Source organism: Carlito syrichta, unplaced genomic scaffold (assembly GCF_000164805.1).
Source record: "Carlito syrichta isolate Samal-C Ts95f unplaced genomic scaffold, Tarsius_syrichta-2.0.1 Scaffold154501, whole genome shotgun sequence".
In the NCBI taxonomy this organism is placed as follows: domain Eukaryota; kingdom Metazoa; phylum Chordata; class Mammalia; order Primates; family Tarsiidae; genus Carlito; species Carlito syrichta.
In genome coordinates, this window is record NW_007098597.1 from 290,214 (window position 1) to 315,383 (window position 25,170).

The 25,170-nt window shown below is 34.5% G+C and overlaps 1 protein-coding gene across 1 annotated transcript in view; it reads right to left on the minus strand.

The window, feature by feature from the left end:
- Window positions 1-11,494: 11,494 nt before the first annotated feature.
- The window catches only part of ZDHHC21 (zinc finger DHHC-type containing 21), a 65,899-nt gene continuing 52,223 nt past the window's right edge, over window positions 11,495-25,170 (minus strand). The window contains exons 8-9 of the mRNA XM_008050949.1: window positions 12,457-12,500; window positions 11,495-11,913 (exon numbers count right to left, since the gene is read on the minus strand). Coding sequence (XP_008049140.1) covers window positions 11,781-11,913; window positions 12,457-12,500 — 177 coding nt within the window. The 3' untranslated portion in view covers window positions 11,495-11,780. The remainder of the gene's footprint in view (window positions 11,914-12,456; window positions 12,501-25,170) is intronic.

A 25,170-nucleotide genomic window follows, 5' to 3' on the forward strand; every position in this document is an offset into this window, starting at 1 on the left:
AGGTTTTGGGGTCCCCCTTCGTACAAACACTGTATATATGTGAAGACGGGGAAGTGGAACGATGCACACCAAATCATGGCCAGTAGCTACCCTGGAGGCCGAGAGTGGGAGTGGAGATTTTGATAACGGGGGTTTCTCACATTTTGTTCTAGATGACACGAAGTTCTACGAAGGAGGGAAACAAGCAAGGATGAAAGACCACGGCTTCTGTGGAGAGGTTTATGAAAATCTGAAAAGCCAATCAAACGAAGTATTGTTCATGTTTACATAAATCATAAAAACATGTATCATAACAATACCTATAATATGTAGGATAGTGTCACCTCTGAGGAGAAACAAGAAGATTCTACAAAGATTTGAATACTAGGAGGTAGGGATCACTGGGGACACTAAGAGGCTACCTACTACAGTAATTACCCAAATTGTTGGGCGACTTTCAAACATAAAATACACATGGAAAACAAATGGCATAGAGTACTTCATAGTACAGTACTGAGGTACTGAATGGACCAGGATTTTCCACCCTATGGGCACTTTTCCATAACGAGAATATCTGAAATGGTTTTGAACATTCAAGAACTCTCCAAATCAGACACCAAGTTGCAAGTGTAGATTTCCCAAAAGGCCTTGGTTTTGGTTACTCCTAGATGGCATTAAAATATGAATCTGTTTAATAGAATGAGGGTATCTTCCCTGCAACTACACAGCTTACACAACCTAGAAAATAAGTTTCCTTCACTTGATGGTCAATGCTTATCCGTCAAGGATTTCCGATCTATAGTTTCAATGTGGGGCTGTAAAGCCGCCATGTCACATTAAGTCCTCACTTAGTTTTTGTCAAGAGTTACCCTCAGTTAAATCCAGGGAACACTTCTAATTTCAAAATCATCCATGCCATGTCACAATTAAACTGACCGCTAAAGGCACTCAAATGTGTCTCTGCTATAACATCTAAGCATTTGGAGTTGTGTATTCTAAGTTCCCTATTTCCTGAACACTATGGCTCTTTTTACACATAAAACACATTGCTATTTGAGTGTTCGATCTTTAGGCAGGGGTGCTTTTTCATTTGGAGAAAAGGACTGATTGGAAAGATACAAGGCCTCCAGAAGACACACACAAAAAATACAAATATGTTTTTAAGTGAGCTTAGACATTTTTGTTTTTCAAGTCAACACATACCCTCTATTCTTCCTCAGTCCTGTTTGCTCAGCTGGATGTCCACAGGGTTCGATTTTCCCCTAGTTGCCCTTGCACGGTTATGTCACTGCTGCTCCCATGGGAGATTGGTCAGCGTAGAGCAGCGTTTGTGTGATTTGCTCATTACAGTAGCTGGCAGCTTCACAAATGATTTTGCAGCCTTACAATACAATCATGTGTTTTTAGTTTTGGTCTCTCTGTAACAAGGCTAAGTAGGTGTGAATCTGTAAGGATGCGATATTTTAAGGGCTCAAAAGCTGCAATATGCAGATACAAATTCTCTCTTTCAGCAGCCGATGTTTCTTCTCACTTATCAAACACAGAGTAAATGGGATCAAGCCTGACGCCTATCGTCCTGCCCTACCTTCCCCCATGGCTGTTCCCCAAACAGACCCAGATGAGCGAGACCCAAACAAGCTGCAGCCTAAAAAAAGCAAGTGGCAAGCCAGTTTCACTTAATAATGCCCTTGATGAAGCAGTACGAGTTACTGAGTTTATTCCATCTCGTTCTTGAGCACAGTTTTAATATTCTGTTTGGCAAAATGGGAAGTGCACATATAGCACTTCAGGTGAATTCCAAAGTCTGATTATTAGAGAGGAAAAGCACTTGTGTGACCGAGCCTCTTTCTTTTCATGGAACACCATTTTATACTTGAAAGAATGACCGACAAACCACGATTTTTTCAGGTTTGGGTATCTAGTAAACATGGCCACAAAAGTAAATGAAAGTAACCTGTCGTTTTAAGGAAAACCATGGACAGCATGTGGTTGCCAATGTCAAAATTCAAGCTTTCAAGTACAAATTAGAATTATGAAAAAAATGTAATCTCTCATCATGAATTAAACTGTTTTCCAATACTTACCTTTCCAACAAGATACTGATATTAACACATTGTATTTTATTTTGTAGGCTAAGAGAACTTTCCAAAGTGAAAGAGACTGATGGATTTTAATGTAAGACTAAAAAGTTCCTTGGTATTGTTTCTGATTCCACATTGTAATTAACTAAACCTTAAGAAATCATCACTAGTTGAGTTTTTGTGTTGTATCAAAGAACATCCAGTTACTTGAAAAGAACATTGAAATACTCCTCCCTTTTCCAGCTTCATTCTGTGCACAAAATCAGATTTCTCCAGCTACTTCAACCAAAGTAACAATTTAACCAATTTAACGCAGAAGCACGATGAGATCCAACTTGTCTATGAAGGCAGATACGAAAGAGCTCTGCGGAAATGTAAAAACACACTGGTCTCTAAAGAAAAATACATTCTTCATGTAATGAGTTTGCATCTAAATGAATAAACTTTTTTCTCAGTTTTAATTTCTAATGCAAAAAATAATAAATATAACTTCATAAGAAAAATTCTTTGTGGCCTCCAATCATGTTTATGTGTAAAGAAGTCCTGAGACCAAAAAGTTTGAGACTGCTACAATTAGTCACTATTAGGAAAGCACACTTATTGTAAATGCTGCTTAGAATCAGTACAAAGGAAACTGCAAAAGAAACAAAAGTTTTATAATTCTTAAAAGTTTGTCAGGGAGGGAGGGGAACAGAGGTGTACCTGCATAATGAACAACAGGGTACCTGTGGAATGAACATTTGTATGCCTAACGGTGACTCATTCCCCCACATCTTTAAAATTAAAAAAAAAAAGTGTGTCAGAAAGCAATGATTTGCTTTGACTTATCAATGGCAGCCAAATTTATAGTTTTATCTGCAAACCTACCAAATAATTTACTTGTTGATCCAGAATATTTCTCAAAATTACTTCTCTGGTAATAAAAATTTTTTAAACAATTTAAAACATAAAGTTGGTCCCTGTCAATCTCAGGGCAGTTTCTACTCCTTCACTATTTCTAAAACCTACTGATTGATTTACCTTTTCAGAATTGATATTTTTGACCAATTCATACTCACTAATATATACTTCTCCTTTGTGATTTCTTACATGTACATATAAAGAAATTAGTTTTGGCTTAGGAAATTTATCAACAAAAAGCTACCAAATACTCTTAGAATATAACTATATAAGAGCAAAGGCTTTAAGTAATTCAATATCTGTAGATTTAAAATAGTGCCTAGTTGTAAATTTAAAGTCTCTGTATTTCATTGTATGTACATTATTCCTCACAGAAAAAAAACATTTCTGGCTGGGCTCGGTGGCTCAGTCTGTAATCCCAGCACTTTGGGAGGCCGAGGTGAGTGGATTGCCTGAGCCTGCGGGTTCAAGACCCACCCGGGCAACTTGGCGAGACCTCATCTCTACAATAAATCAAAAATTAGCCGGGCATGGTAGCACGCACCTGTAGCTCCAGCTACTTGGAAGGCTGAGGTGGAAGGATCACCGGATCCCAGAGGTCGAGGCTGCGGTGGCCAGGAGCGGCCACTGCACTCCCGTCTGAGTGACAGAGTGAGACTCCAAACTCAAAAAAAAAAAAAAAAAAAAGAAAGAAAAAAACTTTTAAATAAAATAATGTCAGTCACAATAAATATTAAATTAGGTGATGGGTTCTAACCATATGGGTCATCTCTAATAGGCCTAACTAGAAATTTTGTGTTTGCCAATTTCAACTCTAGTATATACACCTAGTTCTTCTTGAATACTTCATGAATTTTGTAATAATATCCTGAAGCTATTAATTATGAGTAATCATCCAAATGGTATAACACTAAAAAAAAAGTGGCTTATTACATTAGTAGTACTAAAATCTAGAATTTGGGTTGATTTTAATAAATAAGGAAGGAGGAAGAGAGAAAAACAGTTCTACGTTTTTAAAAAATATTTATTTAAAAATAAGATTTCTAAAAATACAGTACATAATACATTTCAAGAGAAGTAAAAATTCCACAATTTAAATTAAAAACAATCTTCAAAGAAAACAGAAATATTACATGAAAAAAACTAAATCACTAAAATAAATTAACAATAATAACATTGTTCTTAAGGTAGATACATGGGTTGTTTTTCATTTTAAGAACCAGTGTAGACTTTTCATTGAAACATGTATCTGAGCTACATGGTTCCCACCCGTCATTTTCACCCATTTTACTCCCTCTTTCTTCTCAATATGTATATTTTTAAATTCCTCAACTACTATTCTCCTTATTACCATTAGCACTAGAAATGTTAGTGAAGATTTTCTTTAAATTCTCTTAGGGGACAGACAAGGTGAAAACAGACAAGGCAAGGGAAACAGCACTCAGATGAATAGGGACGCACTGAATTTTAAAATGCCTGACAAATTTAAAAACAGGATCTTCATGTGGCACTTGGAACATACCACTATTAAAGTAAAATCTTTTTATTTTAGGAATAGATGCTAGACTGCCTGAATTTGAGGTTACACAAAACTTTATGAGCTTCAAAATAATAGAGATTTTGCCTGTTCATTAAACTTGCCAGTCAGATTTAAAAAAAAAAAAAGACTAATTCAAAGATATAAAGTGAGCTTCCACAGCACGATCCACGTGCACTCTGTCCTTCCAACAGTCCATCTCTGTTCCTCCATGTTAGACTTGCAACTCACTTGTCTGAGCATCTCTGATTGTGACGGAAATTTTTTCTTTTGTATCATTTAGTTGTTTTATTCTTAGGCTAAAGTAAAATTTTTTTCTTTACTATTTATCTCCGGGAGAGAGTGAATAGTGGTGAATTCTCAGTTACCCAATAATTTGAAAAACCACTTCATTCAACCACAGGAACTTAAATCATGCATAAGCAAGCCAAATTACTCAGAATCAATACAGTGGCAATACAATCTAGGGAATACTGGCAGTTTACAGAGAAACTTAATGTTGCTTCATTCTATTTTGCTTACAAACAAATTTTGCTTTCACCTCTAATGATATGTTCATCTGGATTACTCTATGTCTTCAAAAGATCTGAAGTCACATTTCACATGTTTCACACTTGATTCTTTTTTCCATTCAGAATTCACTGCAAAACCATATATTGTATCTACATTCAAGCAGAGACTGAAAATAGCAGATTGAAAATAATGCAAAATATTTTCAAATGTGATTGTCTACTTTTCCAGTACGTACACACTGCTTCCTTCTTGCCAGAATGATTAACCATTTCAGCTGCAGTGTTAAGGACACTAAATGAGTGTTTTTAGAGTTTCGGGGATGGGGGGAATTGGGAATCAGAATCATATACATGGCAGTATTACATTTGGAGAATTATATTTAAAAGATGTTTTACATTACAAGTACATTTAAAGGATGTTTTTCTCCATTTTTGTAAAATGAACCACTAAGCAAAATACGTTTTTCAAATAATCTTACTCTGACTTTTTAATGTGACATGAGTTATGATATCCAGACTCTTTTTGGGGGGTAAAGTTCAATTTTGTATTAGCAGTTTTGCTTAAGTCAAGGTAGATATGTGTTTCCTCTTGGGAAGGCATATATATATCTAATATATCTATATAGATATAGATATGCACACACATACATATATTTTAAAAGTATTCTTTTGCCTTTATTTGCAAAATAGACCCTTGGTAATATCTCTTTAAAGCCACTGAAGATTACACATACACACATGCTAAATTCTTGATCTGTAATCAGAATGAACCCTTAGCCCTTCATTTTAGCATTTTGTTTCGGTATTCATTAAAAATGCCCAATAAGCTATATAGTTCATTTGTAAAAATAAAAGTAGAGTTCTTATTTTTACTCATTGTTGCAAAAACTTAAAAAAAAAAACTTGTGAAAAGTGCTTCGATTATCTTTTGTAACTTCAGTCTATCAAACTACCTTTTAAAGTAGCCACGTTATATCAAAATCCAAAATTAAAATCTATACATGCCTAACTAAAAAAGAAAGCTTAAATAAGAGACACTGAAAACCCATTAAAGTGAGGCAACAGCATGCAAAAACTAAGAAATCGAACTGTTAATTTAGTAACATTAAATTCTACCTTATAAACACAAAGATGGGAGAAGAACACTTTAAGTTAACCAAAACAAAAATTAACTCTTTGGTACAGGAATTAAAAATGTCACTCAATGCTAAAGTGAATAGCACCAGGATGTTTTATAGTGGTAGAAGTTGTAAAACACTAACTTCAGGCACCAGTAGGTTAAACTATCACCCAATGCATACCAGCAAGAATACAGAGCTCCCACTATGCAGATAAGCTTTTCCCTTAGTTAAGAGCCTCCAAACAATTAAACCCTGTATTTAGTCAAACAGGCAAGCAAAGTGACAAAAAAGCTCACAACTCCTGTGGCTGCTCTTTTGTCCACATCTTTGTCTATATATAAAGCTATCAATACCAAAAAGATCAGCGTGTTGAACTGTGGTAAGCACTACATTTCATGTTACAGGTATTCAAAATACGAGTAGAAATGGAGCCCTCCAAGGTATCAAGCAGTCCAAAATATCCAAAATGTTAAAGTGAAAACTATCTTTATATACAAATAGTTGATTTTTCTCTGGTGACAAAATTTTCAATAATACTCAGTATCCTTTATTTGCAATAAGAGACTTCCAGAAAAGGTCCCAGTTTTTTCACACTTTTGGCAGCCTATTCATTTCTCCTCTATTAAATAGCTGCATTTTTCACACTACTCTTAACACTTCAAGTTAACATACTCTACACCACAATTGTGATGTTTAAAATGTAAAATAATCGATCAAAGGCATCTGACCAGCTCAAGAGAAGCAGCAATATAAATTCCTTAAACAACTCAAACTGCATGCTTACATGCATTAACAATTCTTCCAATAAAATGGTGCCAGCAGGAGGTAAGGCTAAAATGATGGCAGCATGGAGATTTTCTGATGTCACAGAAACTGGATCCAGTCCACTCTGTTGCTGAGATGTACTGTCTAGCCTTCTCTCCATCTTAGTAAGTTTCTGGCTACGCACTACTCATTGGTATCTATCCTCTATGATTGACAAATGGAACATAACATGATAATAGTAAAAAAAATACAATGACAATGGAAAATGTCGGTAATATCAATAATCTAATATTTAAAAACACTGTTGTTATTTCTTTTAAATTAGCAGGCAGTATTGTGACACCTGAAGAACTGACAAAAATGTAGTTAAGTTCTGCTGTTAAAAACTGCACAATGATAATGAAAGAAGTCAGAGAAAAGTCACTTTCCTGAAGCCAAACCATCATCATTCCAAAGGTAGCAGAAATGCTAAGTGTTGGTGATGTCTAGAATAACAACATTGGTTCAGAATACTTCAAGCAAGTTGGTTCTAATACTTTCTCACATTCTACTGTAAAATATGCTAAAATTCAACTGAGTGACTAAAGGTAGAGCATAATGAAATTTGTGATTTACAGATAAATTCAGAGGTGATTTCTAGAATTGAAGGTAACAAATATGGGCATTAAATAACACACTCACTCATCAGTTAATTATATGGTTAATAATACTAGCAAGTAGATTATACTAAATGTACATGACTTACTAGCTACACTTGCTGATTTTTTTTTTAAGCAATAGTAGTCAAGCTGGGTGAAAATCTAATAGTTGAATCTATCAGTAAATTACTTAATGTTTGTACATATGAACATTATCAATTAAATTCTAGATATATCTATGTATATTACAGGTCATGTCAAAACTTACTTAAGTTAATACACTTAGTAGACTTGAGCTACGTGATCTATTGCTGTACGAAGCACAAGAGAAGGAGTCAGAGACTAGAGCTGGAGAAAAGTCCAGAGAGAGAGACTAGCAGCTCTGTTCATGAATATTAATGGCATATTAAGCCAGAGCTTGACATGTTGTGATTTTATAGCAATACATGTGAAAACACTCAAACAGCCTCATAATCTAACACACAGAAAATTGTGTGGCCATAATCTAAATCAGCTCACATTTCTGGGCTGGAGTGTTAACCTAAGTCTTCATGAATGGCATTCGGAATTAATATACCTTTTTGAGGGAAACATATCTCCAACTAGTTACTTGTTTGGAAGTGACCTGAAAGCCTGATAAAGAATAGTTACAATTAGTCACCATCCTTAGAGAAAAATACTTCTATGCATTAGCAAAAATGCACTGCTGTTAATTCTGACAGAATTTTTAACTCAGTTATTATACTGAACTTTATGCATCCTATGTTCTCTACTTCATTACTATTAAAACTATGCTTTTGAAAAAGAGGTTAATATGTTAACTACACTTTTAAATAGCCATCTCTTAGTTAACCACAAATATTTTTAATACAACTCTTAAACAAAATAGTATTTTTATTATAATGAAACATAAGCTAACTTGATATTTCTAAATTATAAGTCTGGGTTACAGATCTCTAACTGAATGCCTACCATTCGGGGGGGTGGGGTGTGAACTCAATCCATTTTTTCCTACAGTCTTGAGCCTATAGGGGACCCATCAATATTTTTGTTTGCAGAAAGCAACAGTAACAAATATGATTATTCAGAAGATGCAACTTGAAGTATCCAGGTACAAATCTTTCATTTCCAGAAATAAATGACTATACTGATGTAAAAACATCCTTTAACATACACTTTGCTTAAAACTGAAGGGAACATTTATAAAGAAATACTTCAGGCCAACATAGACTACATTGGTAATCTCACTGCTCATTATTATTTTCTAATGCTTAACACCTTTAGTTATTTTCATGGTCATCCAGCATACATGATAAATTGGTTACTAAAGTTATAGATCTATCTCTGATGGGAAAGCTCAATAAGAAGAAAATGAAAGGAAAAAAAATTATCCATCACTTAGTAGTCATTTTAAGGCAATAGAGCCAGTTAAAAAAAAAATCATTCCAAAACTAAGTAAAAAAACTAAATGTATTTAGATATTCCTTAACATACACTAAATATTTGGTTGTCATTGTAACTACAATGACAATTTATTAATTTCTGTGTTTTGTAATAAATTGGTAATTTTTAAGTAGTAGCTTTTCTAATTCTGAGGAATTAATTTGCCAAAACAAGGTTTAAAAGAAAAGATATGAAAGGGCTTGGTTTATCCTGATCTGGTATAAATTTGTGAAAGAATATAACAAGAATATACATAAATGAAGCAAAGTAGTCATCACATTCTATGAACCAGAAATAATATCATAAACTTTGACATGTTCGTTTTCATAAAATTTTACATTTTTGATCATATACTCCTAAGTTTGCACCTCTGACATATTCGAAATTTGACTTTACTACCTACTTATGGGGTAGTAAATCTCTAGAACCAGTATAATTACATCAATTAGCCAAAAGAGGGCACAGAATGCGTATCAGTATTTACGCCTAGGAAACTGCCAGTTGGTTTCTGTCTAGCAGTCCACCAAGAATTAACAAAACCCACAGTCGGGTTAGGTGTGTTGACTCGGGAATACTGACAGTTACACCATATGTATATATAGATACAACTTCATATAGATTCTTATGTAAATATAGTGATATGCAGCATTTCCGCCACCCACCTAAATGAAATAAGCATATGTTTTTCTAGTGTATTCACTTGTAATTCAGTAACAGAGGAATCAGAGATGAAACACAACTAGCGAGGGTAGAGAAAGAAGGCAAGATAATGTACCCTAGAGATGGTAAATCTGAGAGAAACCAAAACACAAATCCTCAGAGTGGGAAAGAGACCTCCCCAGTACCTTTAGTGTAGCTATTGCCAATACAAGAAGTATAAATATGGCCACAAAGGTCCTCAGGGAATCTTCACTTAGCACTGTCACTTTATCAAGGTCCTTATTTGAAAGGAATGTATACATAAGGCATTCGATAGATATCAACCTACATTATCAGTTCTGTCACCAGGCCAAATATGGTCAATTAGCTTGTACAGAATCCAACCCATTTGCCTGACGTGAACATTCTAATTTTGTGTTTCACTAAGCTTTATAAATATATTTCTTATATTAAGTTTACTGTCTCTTTTCAGTACCAATAAATATGTTCATCTGCCACTTCTAAGTTTTTAAGTAATACAGCATTATAATTAGAACATGAAAAACATGATATAATTAACATCTCTGAGAAAAACTTATTCTCTATCGTCTTAGAATATTTTATAAGATATTTACAATTTCTGAAAGAATTAACCACAGTACAGCCAATCGGCTGACAATGGCAACCTTCTGTTCAATTATTTCCCAGGTAGGAGTTATTACTTTCAAAACTAACTAAAAGGAAAATTAGTAATATGGTCCAAGAACAAATTCTTTCAATCTTCTGTTCAAGGGAAAAATTCTGAGTACATATATTTTTAAAAAAGATATATGGGTTTTGCAGTATTCTAATGGAAAAAATTAAAAACTGTATTTTTTTTCAAAGCATACTAAATGTCTTTTCATACAAATACTCTATACCTTTCCAAGAGAACATCACTATTAGAAATTTAAATCTATGTAAGGCTGATGATAAATATAGATCATATTTTCTTGTTTTAAGGGGATTTCCTAACGTTAGCTAACTAATGAAAGTTCTCTCAATGAAAATTATAGCTAGCCAATTAAAATATAATTTCAACTTGGGTGATTATAGATACAAGAAAGTTAGTGACTTTTTTAGTAGTAGCTTCCTCTAAATAAAATTTCAATGAGTTGGCCAATATTATATATAAACCTTCAATGTGTAATTTTATCTCTACTAGTAGATAAATAAAAGTAAAAAGTATACATTTTTTCAAAAGCACAATATTCCTCTTTATACTGTACATGATATATTATCTGGTTATGCTAGCATTTTAAAAACACACGCATTCTAACATAATTGCGCTAGAAAAGATAACTGTGGAATTATTGCAAACTCTCTACCCTTTTTGCCCATTAAAACCTTAGGGTAAAATAGGAATACATGCCCACTAGTCACAAGTTCTCCTGGGAGCAAACATTCTAAATAACCATCAATAATTACAACAGTAAAGGAAAAAAATGGGAAAATAAGCGTGAAAAAATTTTAATCGTTCCTTTATAATTAGATAGGTAGTTGGTGTTTTATAGTGGTGTTGTTTTGGTGTTGGTGGAAAAAAAAGACAAAAACATTAGAAATGTACTAAAAAAAACTGCCCTTTTTATATTGTTCACTCCTACGCTGCTGCATTTAAAAAAAATCTTGCAGCACATACAAAAGGAAGCATTCAAAATTGTATTTGAGAAAGAAAATTTACATATACTATAAGAAATGTATCAACTTTTGTAAAACCCAAAGAATTAAATTCAGATTTGGTTAGTACTGCTTAAAAGTAAAAAATTTAAATAGCATCTGAAATTTACCATCAATTAAAATCTGTAACATTGTCGGTACTAAAAGAAATTATGTACAATTATTTCATCCCAATCACTGCCTTTTGCATTTAATAACAAAAGCATTTAAAGAAATCCCTGTGGAAAGCTAATTTAAAAGTAAACATGCTTTAAAACTTAAATATAGATCTTGTATTAGTCCCTCAACAGGATCAAGATCACTATTAAAATAAAGCCTGGGGCACATTATGATGCCTAAGATTGGTGGGTGGATTTTAATTGACTTGAAGACTGTCATAGTTCTATTATCATAAAACCTGTAACGCGTTTCCAGCATGGAGGACCCATCTGTGCCCACCATCCATCTGTTTAGACGTGATTGGCAAAGTGGTAGGGAACTCGCAGTGGTTGCCTCTGCCTGAAAGGAATGAACCACAGGATCTTCCAACGAGTGCCAAAAACTTCTGAGAAGGTCTGCTGCCATGGCTTTCGGGGCCTCGATCTACAGAAGACAGCATTATTAGTGAAAGACAGCACTCCCATGGTGCACTTCAGTCAGTTAAAACAATACAGGTTGGCTGGGGATCCATTACTGGACTCTGATGAATTGTGTCCCAGCATCACAAATACAGCTTTTCTTTCATTATGGCATGCAGCTGAGTTTTAGCTCTGGATAGCAGATATTGTATCTGTGTCGTCAATCAACCTAGGGCAACTTTTGAAGCCGAGGACAATCTCAGGATTAATAGAATGTGTGTCAACAACACAGTAGCAACTCTCTTTTGATGTATTTTCAGGACAAGCAATTTAACTTACTTTAGTTCGACAAGGAACAAGAATGATCAGTATTTTTTTTTTTTTTTAACTATCATGGCTGGAAGACCCCTACTGTAAAACTGGGGCATCCTTGTCTAGCTCAGGCGTTTGTCAAGGCACCAAGAAAAAGCCATCATTGCATTATCTTTCCACTATATACACATATTCTCAAATGTTTCCAGTTGTTTCCATTTTTAAATAATACTACACACTTTAGTTTTATACTTACATATCTTCACAACAGTTTGACATCTTTTCAATAGATGTTGTATCCTATTAAACATAAAAAAATTATACACAGATATAACAAAGTTATTGTCTTCATTCTGTATCTATTTTATGATGTTTTAAATCCTATTCAGAGAATATTCTAAAGATTTAAGCAGTTTATATATGAGTACCACAAATTCCAAATTATCTATAAGCATTGCTAAAACTCCCCTGGAAAAACAGAATCAACATTGCATTATGCAACAAAACTCAAAACATTAAAATACAAAACCTCACAAAAATTGTGCGCTATTACTTCATGAAAACATAACCTTTTATTACACTTGTTTTCTTGAAATATTTTAAAAATCTGGTATCCATTTTCAATTTAAATGTTAGTGACTATGCATTAAAAAATACTAAAATGACAAATGAAAGACACTAGTGAACAGAAACTGTCAAGAGTCAGAGTGCCACATGCTCTGGATTTCTGTAAATAACAACAAAATTCAACAAGGCAATCTATGAATTTGCCATATTACAAAATCTATTGCTCCAAAAACTAAAGTTAACTGATTAGAATTATCCTTTTTTAACAGAAAAATCACTTTGTATAATAATACAACTTCTTATGATGTACTTTCTATAAGGCTCTAAAACCAAAATATAAGAAAAACAATTTAACAAACAACAGATAGCTTCGAGAAATGCTGGTTTAATTTGTGTGAACAAAAGATCTACCATTAGATTGACAAATTGTTATGATAAGTAGTACCCAAATAATAAAAACACAAATTACACAATCTTATTTTTAGGTATACATTTATATTTTAAATATGTTTTCAAACACTATAAACTAATGTCATTTCAAATATACAAAAAGGTTTGAGAAGCTTTTCTCTACTTGTCCCTTTACTTTTCCTAAATATTTTGCTCACATATGGCAGAAGGTAGACTGTACTATTAGTAAACAGTACTATTTATGCAAATACTTAAGGCTACAACTCAAAGCCCAAGAAGTTATCTGACTATAGCACTTTTTAATGCTAATAAACAGCACCTTTACTATAAAAACTCTTTAGAGATGTTAACAGCTCAAAATATTAAATTCTCATTATAAATAGCTGCACAACTACAGTTGGCCTACATAAGGGAAAACAGATCCATTTTTTAGATGATAGTAACCAAAAAGGTTCCATTTACAGATTTTCCAGGGATTTCTAAAGAAGTTATGGATTAGCTGCATATTCTATATCCATTAGTTTTCCTCTCAAGCTTTGTAATACATGATATCCAATGACAAATCTATTTACAATTAACCTTTCTTGGTGCTGTTGCATAATTTCCTCAAAATAATATTTTACTTTATAAAACGCAATCTCCAAATACATGACGACATTGATTAGGGACTAGGGGAAACCTGAGATTCAAGTTCCACATCTGTACAGGAGAGAGGTCAAGCCATTTTAATGTTTTACTAGAGTTTGATGGTGACAGATTGTTCAAAAGCAATTAAAACAGCTTGTGCAAAAGTAGAATGAAAAAGATGGGACAGAAGTCAAGAAGTGCTATTAGGGAAGGCGCATGAATGGCCTAAAATTACAGTCCTGGATGACCCTTAAAAACTAGAAACGATTTCAAGATCAAGACAGCAACTGAAAGGTCTTGCTACTGTTACCGGTCAACATGAAGGGAAATTTTTGCCACTCAGAAATTACAACTTGCTCGTAATCTTGAGGAATTTATTTGTGGCATTAAGAGAATCGACTCTTTAAAGACTTCAGACTTAGGCTTTACATGGAAAAAGTTTTTATTTTCAAGTGTTTTGGATACCTTTCGAGAACGTGTTTTGGGAAATAACTAGTATATTATCTGTTAAATCATCATAAGCAGATGGTTATTCTTTCTTTCTTTTTTTTTTTGAGTCAGAGTCTCCCTCTGTTACCCAGGCTGGAGTGCAGTTGCACGCTCTTAGCCACCCCAGCATCCAGCTGCTGGGCTCCGGCGATCCATCCACCTCAGCCTTCCAAGTAGCTGGAACTACAGGTGTGCGCCACCATGCCCAGTTAATTTTTCTTGATTTATTGTAGAGACAAGGTCTCACCAACTTGCCCAGGCTGATCTCAAACCCCTGGGCTCAGGCAATCCTCTCACCTTGGCCTCCCAAAGTGCTGGGAGTATAGGCGTGAGCCATTGTGCCCAACCAGTTATTCTGTCAAAGGATGTGATGTTTACAATCATTTTATGAACAGGATTTGTGAGGCTGGCCAAAATAAGCAATTTTTTCCCTCTAGAAATGGCCAATGCTCATCTCTCTGAAACTCAGCTAATCAGAATATTGTTAAAAGAAAAAAGTACGATTTATATTTGAACAGCCAAATATGGCATCAAGTTTCTGCACTGGCACTTATACAACATACTTATCACATTAAGGTTAGATTGAACAGTCTTCAAGGAATCTATCTAAAAGAATATTCTTACTTTTATTGGTTTTAAGTTTGGCAAGTCCATTTTGAAACTGTTTCCAGGGTTAAACAGGCCCGGAGGCAACGGCTCATACTTCCAGCCTCAAATGATAATAATAATAGTAATAATAATAATAATAATAATATAACTTCTTATATTATCACATTCATAAGCAGGACAGAAACAGCAAACTAGAAGAGAACAGAGGTTACTACTGTCAGGAATACCAAAAATCAGAAGTTATTCTCAAGTACCAGTTAGGTTTAATATATTTTGGTTTTGTTTAAAGCAGAGAAACGTAGAATTTTAAACAAAACTAAAATAATTAAATTAATTTCACTCAATACTAAAGATTCAACATGTTTAGTGCCCATCATGAAAGGACTAATAAGATAACTGCTATCCTCGAGGTGCTTACATACAATTTATAAGTTCTAAGTTATATGCAAAACTCAGCTATTCAGAGAAATTCACTCTTCCAGGAATGATAACAAACTTTTTTTTTTTTTGAGTTGGAGTCTCACTCGATCACCCAGACTGGAGTGCAGTGGCCACTCCCAGCTACCGCAGCCTCGCCTGCCGGGCTCCAGCGATCCTTCCGCCTCAGCCTTCCGAGTAGCCAGAATTACAGGCATGAGCTACCACGCCCGGCTGATTTTTTGATTTATTGTAGAGATGAGGTCTTGCTACCCAGGCGGGTCTTGAACCTGCGGGCTCAGGCAATCCACTCATCTCAGCCTCCCAAAGGTGCAGGATTATAGGCTGAGCCACCGAGCCCGGCGATAACAAACTTTTACTGTGTTCTGTCTAGGATATTCAATTAGGATATCTTATTTCCAGAGAGATATTTATGCCTTGATTATGGTCTAATGATCAAAATATCTAAAACTGTCATCAGTCTGCATAACTAAGAGATATATGAGAATGCTTCACTATTTTAAAAAATAGAAATTTTTCTCTCTTAAAATAATAAATGAGAAACACCAAGACTTTCAGACAGATAGGCCTTAGCTATTTTATCTAATACTTTATCTTCTCCTGATGGTTGGTCTTACCCTAAGAAATTATCTTTCGGGTTCAATCTAAAAAATGCTTGACTATTAAAAAAGGAAAAAACCCTGCATCCTAACTAATAAGGTTATACCTGGAATTGGGGGGGAGAAGCTCCTAGCAGAAAGAGAGAATGAAGTTTTTATTGGCTTGGTGCTAGAAAAGTAGGGGACTGGGGCAATAAAGAGCAAGAATTTATCACCAGAGGTTTTCTGGTTAACACACCAGAGAACTCAGTCCTCTTGGCACAGATAGCTTGATGATTCAATTCATCCAACTAACTCATCCTGTTTTGAGTTCATTCTCACCAAGTAACACTTTGCCACGTACGTTATCATACGGTAGAAGAGTCAGGTGTTCTGAAGACTCCTCTGGTACACCTGACAATTGTTCATAAGGGAATAAATAGTAGTCCATCTGTTATCTCTTTTGAGGCTAGAAGTAAGAGCCATTACCTCTGGGCCTGTTTAACCCTGGAAACAGTTTCAAAATGGAGTTTCTAGACTTGCCAAACTTAAGACCAACGAAAGTAAGAATATTCCTTTAGTTAGACTCCTTGAAGACAGTTCAATCTAACCTCAGTGATTGCCTGCCTTCTTTATTCTTTCTAACTCTGTTGCATACAGCTACCGAATTCTGTGTTGATTTAACCTAGAATTAAAAACACTATTCAGTACAAAAATCAACTCAAAGTGTATTAAAAACTTAAATGTAAGGCCTGAACCTATGAGGCTACTAGAAGAAAACAGGGGAAGTGCTTCATGACACTGGACTGGAAAAGGATTTTTTGGATAAGACATCAAAAGCAAAAACAGACAAATGAGATTACATCAAACCAAAAACCTTCTTCATAACAAAGAAAATAACACAGTGAGGACCCAGGTGTAGTGGCTTGTGCCTATAATTCCAGGGCTTTGGAAGGCCAAGGGAGAAGGATGGTTTGAGGCCAGGAGTTTGAGACCAGCCTGGACAATTATCAAAATCCCATCTCTACAAAATTTTTTTAAAAATAAAAAAATTAAGCAGGTGTGGTGATGTGTTCCTTTAGTCCTAGCTACTCAAGAGGTGGGAGGATTGCTTGAGCTCAGGAATTCAAGACTACAATGAACTACAAGAAGTCCTCTATACTCCAGCCTAGGCAACAGAGTAAAATCCTGTCCCTTAAAAAACAAAACAAAACAAAACCAACACAGTGAAGAGACAACAGAACCTACAGAACAGGAGAAAATATTTGCAAACTATACAAGGGATTACTATCCAGAATATGTAAGAAGCTCAAACAACTCAACAACAACAACAAAAAATTCAATTTAAAAACGGGGAAAAAAACTTACTAGGCATTACTCAAAAGGCGACACACAAATGGCCAACAGGTATATGAGAAAATGCTCAACATCATTAATCATCAGAAAAATGCAAATAAAATCCACAATGAGAAATCACTTCATTCTACTTAGAATGGCTATTATCAAAAAAACAAGACAAGTGGTGATGAGGACATGGAGAAAAGGGAAACCTTACATACTGTTGGTGGAAATGTAAATTAGTACAGTCATTAAGGAAAACAATATGGAGGCACAATAAAACTACCATATGATCCAGCAATTCCAGCATATATTCCAGAATACAGTTGGTGATCCACACCTTCAGGTTCTGTATCCACAGATTCAACCATCCACAGACCAAAAGTATTTAAAAAATACAATAATAAAAATAATGCAAATAAAAAAATATAGTATAACAATGATTTCCATAGTATTTACATCGTATTAGGGATTATAAGTAATCTAGAGATGATTTAAAGTATAGGGAAGGATGTCTATAGATTATATGCAAATATCATTTTATGAAACTTTAAAACACTATTCAAGAAAATTTCTCACAATGAGAGACTATACACCTGTTTTATCTATTACTAACTTCTACTAATTCTAAGAAAGATTTTCATTTGACTTCTTAGCATCTCTGACCAAGGAGCTCATTTAACATTAAATTTATAGCACCATATATTACACAAACTGGATAACTTTGTATTTGCAGTACTACACTAATTGGCCATGGACAGAAATAGCATGATTCCTTGTTTTTAGGGTGTTTTTTTTTTCAATCAAAAGAGAGAAATGTACTGTTAATCTTAGCTCTCTCTTCTCCTTTCAAGTCAGAACTACTTTCCTCATTTAAAATGAATGGCTCTTTAAGCATCCATTTCCAATAGAAAGACAGCTATATCTTTTATTAGGGATCTGAAGTTCACATAAATATCTAACCAATCAGAGGACCAAAGTAAGAGAGCAACAGATCTTACATTTGTAGCCACTGAAAATCTCTTTCCAAAATAATCCCCATACTTCTTTTTATCAACCACTTTTGACTGTGTAACCTAAAGAAAATTGCTAAAACTCGATACCTCGATTTCCAAATAATAATGTTTACCTCATTGTTTTTTGTGGGTATTAAATAACTTAATAAATGCTAATAACTCCTCAATAAATGATAGTTTTTGGTAATATTGACTACCACACACTTACTGAGAGGGTTTGGGGATATGATATCTTGATTACTTCCGAATGAAACTTTTCAAAATTATGCTTAAAGAAACAAAAAAGGGTTTTTTTATAAAGAAAAATACAATGATAGCGACTGCAAAAGACTACACATATAAAATCCTATGCCCTCTAGGAGCTTATAATCCAGTTGAAAAAAACAAATCCTAAATACACAAACCATGATTCATTTATTTATCCATTTACCAAAATTTACGGTAAGTATGTAGTATGATACAGTCCTTAGCATCAAGGAGCTTACAGGCTAGTAAAAGTAGTCACATTTGCAAGAAATAACTATATAGGAATATATAAAGGAAGCTCAGAGAGAAAGTATACACAATAATGTGCTATAAGATTAGTTTTACATTAATTAGAATATCTGAAAGAGCTAAAAAAAATATGTTTACAGCCAACACTCAAATTCAACTACTCATGTCTTTAACACTAAAAGTATACTTTTGATCAGATTTTTGGATACTAGTTAAAATAAGATGCACATTTAATGTGCCCTTTTGCTGGGATTTAGGGACTAATAATGTATCAATAGAATGTGACAGGGAGAAATACATGAATTATTGGCAAAATATCACAAGTGAACTATAAATATAAGATTCATTGCTATCTCCAATCCCATAATGTTTTAATGTCAGATAAAATATTCATGTGGATTCAGACCATGAGTTAATAAAATGAATGTCTGGGGAAAACTGCAAATGAAAGGAAAACTCATAAATGGTTATCTTCCTTACAAAAATAAAAAAGCATCTACTTACTCACTCAGTAAATTAGTAATGCTTTAAGAAAATTAAAATGCACCACCCTACTAGGAAAAAATGATAGAAAGATTTAAATTGCTTTAATTACTTTTAATTTTATCAGAAATACTTTCAAGCAGTTTATTACACTGACCAAAGATAAATTGTACAATATAAATACACTTGCACACAGGAACATGTTTATGCTAAAAAGCAATCCAATTCTACATGTAATATTTTGATGGTAACAGTAATTTTGATGATTCTTTTTTTAAAAAAAAGAATATTTTATATTATATAAAAATTAGTAATACTAATATAGTTATATAAAATTAGTTATACTATAAAGTAAAACTTGGTATTTAAATTAATGCCTTGGCAAGTGGGAACCTGATTTCTATCAAGTTCTTTATTGTATCCAAAACTCAAAAAAATTACATCCAATTTTACTATATGACATGAAAAGCATACAAAAAAAGAAGTGATGCTTTAAATTTTAATGAATTTCCCAGATCTTAAAAAGCTAGAAGATATTTCATATAATACTACCACTGGAAATACCATATTGGAAATATATTTGCTTTTATCAAACAGAAACATAACTCAGAAAAGAAAGCAAAAATGCTGTACAGAGCTCCCTCCATAGAAGCATAAGAGAACTGGGGTCAGCACGACTAGCAATGACTTCCAAGTCTACGATGCTGACTGGAGTTGAGTAGACAAAACATAATTTCGTAGAGATTGTACTATATGCTGCCAATTCACCACCACATTGAATCAAGGAGAAACTAGGCAAAGTTTAATTATGAGGATTAATAACCTCAAGACTGTATCTCTGTGTATATACCAAAAGGCAAGTAAACCCACTAATTGATTAGTGAAATGTTGTTTAATAGATAATTTCCTTTAAACTAATTGAAATTTTTGAACATAAGATACAAATTGCATATAAGACAACCAGGTTAAAATTGTCACCCCTGCATTTGTAGTTCTTTCTGTATTCATTTAAGTATACATTAATTTTCCAAGTTAACATAAACCAGTACTTATGGGGAAAATATTTTCCTCTTAATCTGAAAAGTTTTAATTTAAGCTATCTTTAATAACTCAAATAGAATCCAACAATAGTCCCTGTAAGACTAAACGCAAAATTCATTATTTTTTTTTAAATTTAGAGGCTTTCATAAAATCGCAACTAAGTACATCTTCCTCACCCTACCCCCAACCTAACCACAATGGAGAAAAACACTAAGCTCAAGTGACACCATCAGAAGCTTATACATTAGATAAACTCCACAGTGCCCAGAAAACAAAAATGACCATATATGAAATTTAGATACACTGTCAGAGCAGTGTCATGGCACACAATAGCTCACTGTCAGAACCCCACCAGAATGCCCTGGACCAGCTGTTACAGCGCTTCTTGATTAACTCCCTCCAAGCCCAGTGACTGAAAACATGACGAATACAATTGCCCAGCACTATTAGTATTGGTGCTCATCAAAATGGACATTATTCTTGGCTATGTGTAAATTACTGCTCTATAATTCTGACAACATCAATTACATTAATAACACTATTTCATTTACAAACAGCAATAAAAAAGTAGTATAAATAAGAAATAATTTGACTAACTTGTTCCAAATTTAAAAATGTCTCAAAGCAGACTGTTTTGAAAACATTTGAACATCAATATCAACTTTAGCAAAAATGCACAAGCAGATATATTTAAATCCTGTTTAAAATTAAATCTAAAAGTACTCAAAGGTAATCCTTCAGAACTGGGCTTCAGATTAGTCTATTTAACAGAAACATCTGGTTGTGTTGAAATCTTTTAACCTTGAAAATGAGATTAGAAATCCACTATTTTTAAGTTAAAGTAATTTCTAATTATTTTATCTGGGTCACAGATAATCTACTCTTGCTAGGTCTAACATGACATCAGATTATCATTGCTATGATTATCCCGGGACCTTCTACTATCAATAGAAAGACAGAATTTTTCCTCTTCTATGTGACAGAAATGAATTATTTATTCCAAGTAAAAATGAACAATGGAAAAAAATTACTGAAAATTGATATGCTGCTTCCCGGGAACCTCAAGCGAAAACCCGAGACAGCATTTAGTTTGCTTGTTTGTTATGTAATAGACCTATATTCAAGCTATGTAATTGCACAGATTATGTCATGAAATGACACCCCTCCCAGTGTTTTCCCAAAATGCCCCCAGGATCTCCACGGTCAAGGGTAGAAGAAAAGTAAGAGTCTAATGAAAGGGTTAAGTTTACTGTGTTTCCTTCTCCCACTTCTCTTCTTTCTTTCGCTACCTGATAAATTCATCACTTTTTCACACTATAAAGAGAGACCATGGATTCAGTGTATGGCCAAGACATGTCCAGATGTAAAATTTCCTGTAAGCAATTATTAATTTTATCATAAAATTAAACAGCAAATGTATTTTATAAATTAAGTAAACATAATCTGTATTTTAACTTTAAATAATTATTAAATACTATTTTATTTAAATGCTAATAATTCATTACATTTAAAATAAAACTGAATGTACAACAACATTAAATAATTAAGTCTTAAACATAAATCAATGTGGGAAGAAGTATATTCTGGAAAATTTTTTAAAATTTTATTGCTTAAATCCAAAAAGAGTAATGCTTGAGGTTCACTATGAAATCCCACCTAAAGAGAATTAAAGGTTAATGTAGTTTAAAGTATTTGTATTCAAGAGAAGTAACCAAAGATTTGATTAACAAAGTTACTAGAGTGACTAAAGGCAACTATTTGTTAGTCTAAAGATTAGACTAGCAAATATTAGCAAAGTGACCATAGATTAGACTAATTATGTATCTTCTCTTGCTTTCTGATTCTCAATACTTTCACAAATGTATAATTTCTATAGTTACCAGTCCTATCTAGTGTAGACTGGTCTGAGGGTACTATATGTATGCAAAGAGAGGAAACACTTGGAATGAGCATTATTTAACAATGTGGTTTCTACTCAGTTTTAGATATATCACATCAGAATCCAATCTCCCTATCTTAATACAATATGTTGTTCAACATTACAGAAAAAAATACCCTTACATTTGAGAATTAATATTAACATGCTGGTAGAAGTGAATAGATTCAGATGGAACCTGATAGACAAAAACAATAAAGATCTTACAGGCATACCTTGAAGATATGTAGGTTAAGTTCTAGACCACTGCAATGGAGCGAGTATCACAATAAAGCTAATCACATGAACTCTTTGCTTTCCCAGTGCATATAACAGTTATGTTTAACACACTAGGCTGTAGTCTGTTAAAAACACAATGTACATACTTCAAAAAATGCTAATGATCATCTGAGCTACAATGAGTCATTATCTTTTTGCCGGTGGAAGGTTTTGCCTTGATGTTGATGGCTGCTGATTGATCAAGGTAGTGATTGCTGAAGGTTGGGGTAGCTGTGACAATTTCTTAAAATAAAACAACAATAAAGTTTGCCACATGGATTGACTCTTTCTTTCATGAAAGATTTCTCTGCAGCATGCAATGCTGTTCAATAATATTTTACCTACAGTAGAACTTTTTCCAAAATTGGAATCAATCCTCTCACACCCTGTCACTGCTTTATCAACTAAGTTTATGTACATTCTAAAACCTCTGTTGTCATTTCAACAATGATCACAGTATTTTTACTAGGAGTAGACTCTTCAAAATACCACTTTCCTTGCTCATTCATAAGAAGCAATTGCTCATCTGTTCAAGTTTGATCATGAGATTGCAGCAATGTAATCTAGTTCCCTTGCTAGTTCCACCACATTTGCAATTACTTCTTCCACTGAAGTCTTGAACTTCTCAAAGTCAACCATGTCGGCTGGAATCAACTTCTTCCAAACTCTTGTTCATGTTGCTATTTTGACTCCCTCCCACGAATCATGAATGTTCTTAATAACATACAGAATGGTGAATTTTTTCCAGAAAGTTTCCAATGTACTTTGCCCAGACCATCAGAGGAGTCATGATCTATGGCAACTACAGTCTTACATAAAATACATTTCTTAAATAAGACGTGAAACTTGAAATTACTCCTTTATCTATGGGATACAAAATGGATGTTGTATTAGCAGGCATGAAAACAACATCAATCTCCTTGTACATTTTCAGCAGAGCTCTTGGGTAACTAGGTGAACTGCCAATAAGCAGTGATATTTTTAATGAAACTTTACTCCTCAGCAGAAGGCCTCAAAAGTGGACTTAAAATATTCAGTAAACTATGCTGTAAGTACATGTGGTTGTCTTTCAGCCTTTGTTGTTCCATTTCTAGGGCACAGGCATGGTAGATTTAGCTTTTTTTTTTTAAAAAAAGCACCATTCTTAAGAGACTTTGGATTTTCAGAATAGCAAATGAGCATTGGCTTCAACTTATAGTCACCAGGTGCAGTAACCTCTAACAAAAGTCATCCTGTCTTTTGAAGCTAGGCATTGTCTTTTCCTCTGCAGCTCTGAAAGTCCTACATGGCATCTTCTTCGGATAGAAGGCTGTTTTGTCTTCACTGAAGATCTGTTGTTTAATGCAGCCACGTTCATCAACAATCTTAGCTAGATCTTCTGGACAACTTGCTATAGCCTCTATATCAACACCTGCTGCTTCACCTTGCACTTCTTATGTTACAGAGATGCCTTATTTCCTTAAACCTCAAGAACAGACATTAGCTAGATTCCAAATTTTCTTCTGCAGCACCTTCACCTCTCTCAGCCTTCATAAAACTGAAGAGAGTCAGAGCCCTGCTCTGGATTAAGCTTTGGTTTATGGGAATATTGTAGCTTGTTTAATCTTCTGTCTGGACCATGAAAGCTTTCTCCATATCAGTAATAAGCCTGCTTCACTTTCTTTTCATTAATGTGCTAAATAGAGCAATACTTTTAATTTCCTTTAAGAATTTCTTCTTTGTGTTCATAACCTGGCTGTTTGGCACAAGAGGCCTCCTTTTGTTCTGTCTCAGCTTTTGACATGCCTTGTTTAATCATTTCTAACTTTTGATTTAAAGTGAGAGATGTGTAACACTTCACATGAACATTAGAGGCCATGGTAGGTTTATTATCTGGCCTGGTTTCAATATTATGTCTCAGGGAACAGGGAGCCCAAGAAGATGGTGAAAAATGGGGGAATGGCCAGTTGGTGAAGCAGTCAGAACACACACAACATTTACTGAATAAGTTCACCATATTATACAGGCATGTTTTGTGGTGCCCCAAAATAATTACAATAATAACATTAATGGTCACTGAAAAGAAGGAACCCCCCAAAACAGAAAGAACTTCGTTTTAGTGAAGCCGTTTTGCTTAGCTTTACCTGACACGCTTTGCTAAGCAGCCTTGAAATTCTTACACTAGTTTTCTCAGGGTTAGGCCTTAGAACTCAGTGAATATTCAAACCCCCTTAAGCAAGTCCAGTCCTCCTAACAATCTTTCTTCCAGGTATTTGTAGCAATACATTGTTACCAGCAGTCCATGGCAATCTCCAGCCCACTACCTGAGGTTATGAGATGCTGGTGCCTGCCGATGTGTAAGAGTACCCTCCAAAAGGCTGCTGCCACTGAAAGCAGCTTTGCCTCCCTAGTAACAGGGCAGCTGCTGCCACCCCACCCAAACATTTTGCCCTGGGCCTGGGGATCACACTGCCCCTGCCAAACACAGTCAGTGTGTACACACACCATCAGGAGGTCTGAGGCTGGGGCTGCCCACCACCACGTCCCAGTGCCTGACACACCATCCAGGAACGTGGGTACTGCCTCCAGCCCAGTCAACCACTACTGGCACCTGAGTACACTTCCCAGGGGCTAGAGGCCAGGCCAACCCCACCTGCCACTACCACCACAGCTGGTACTCACACACACGGGCCACATGTGGGCCT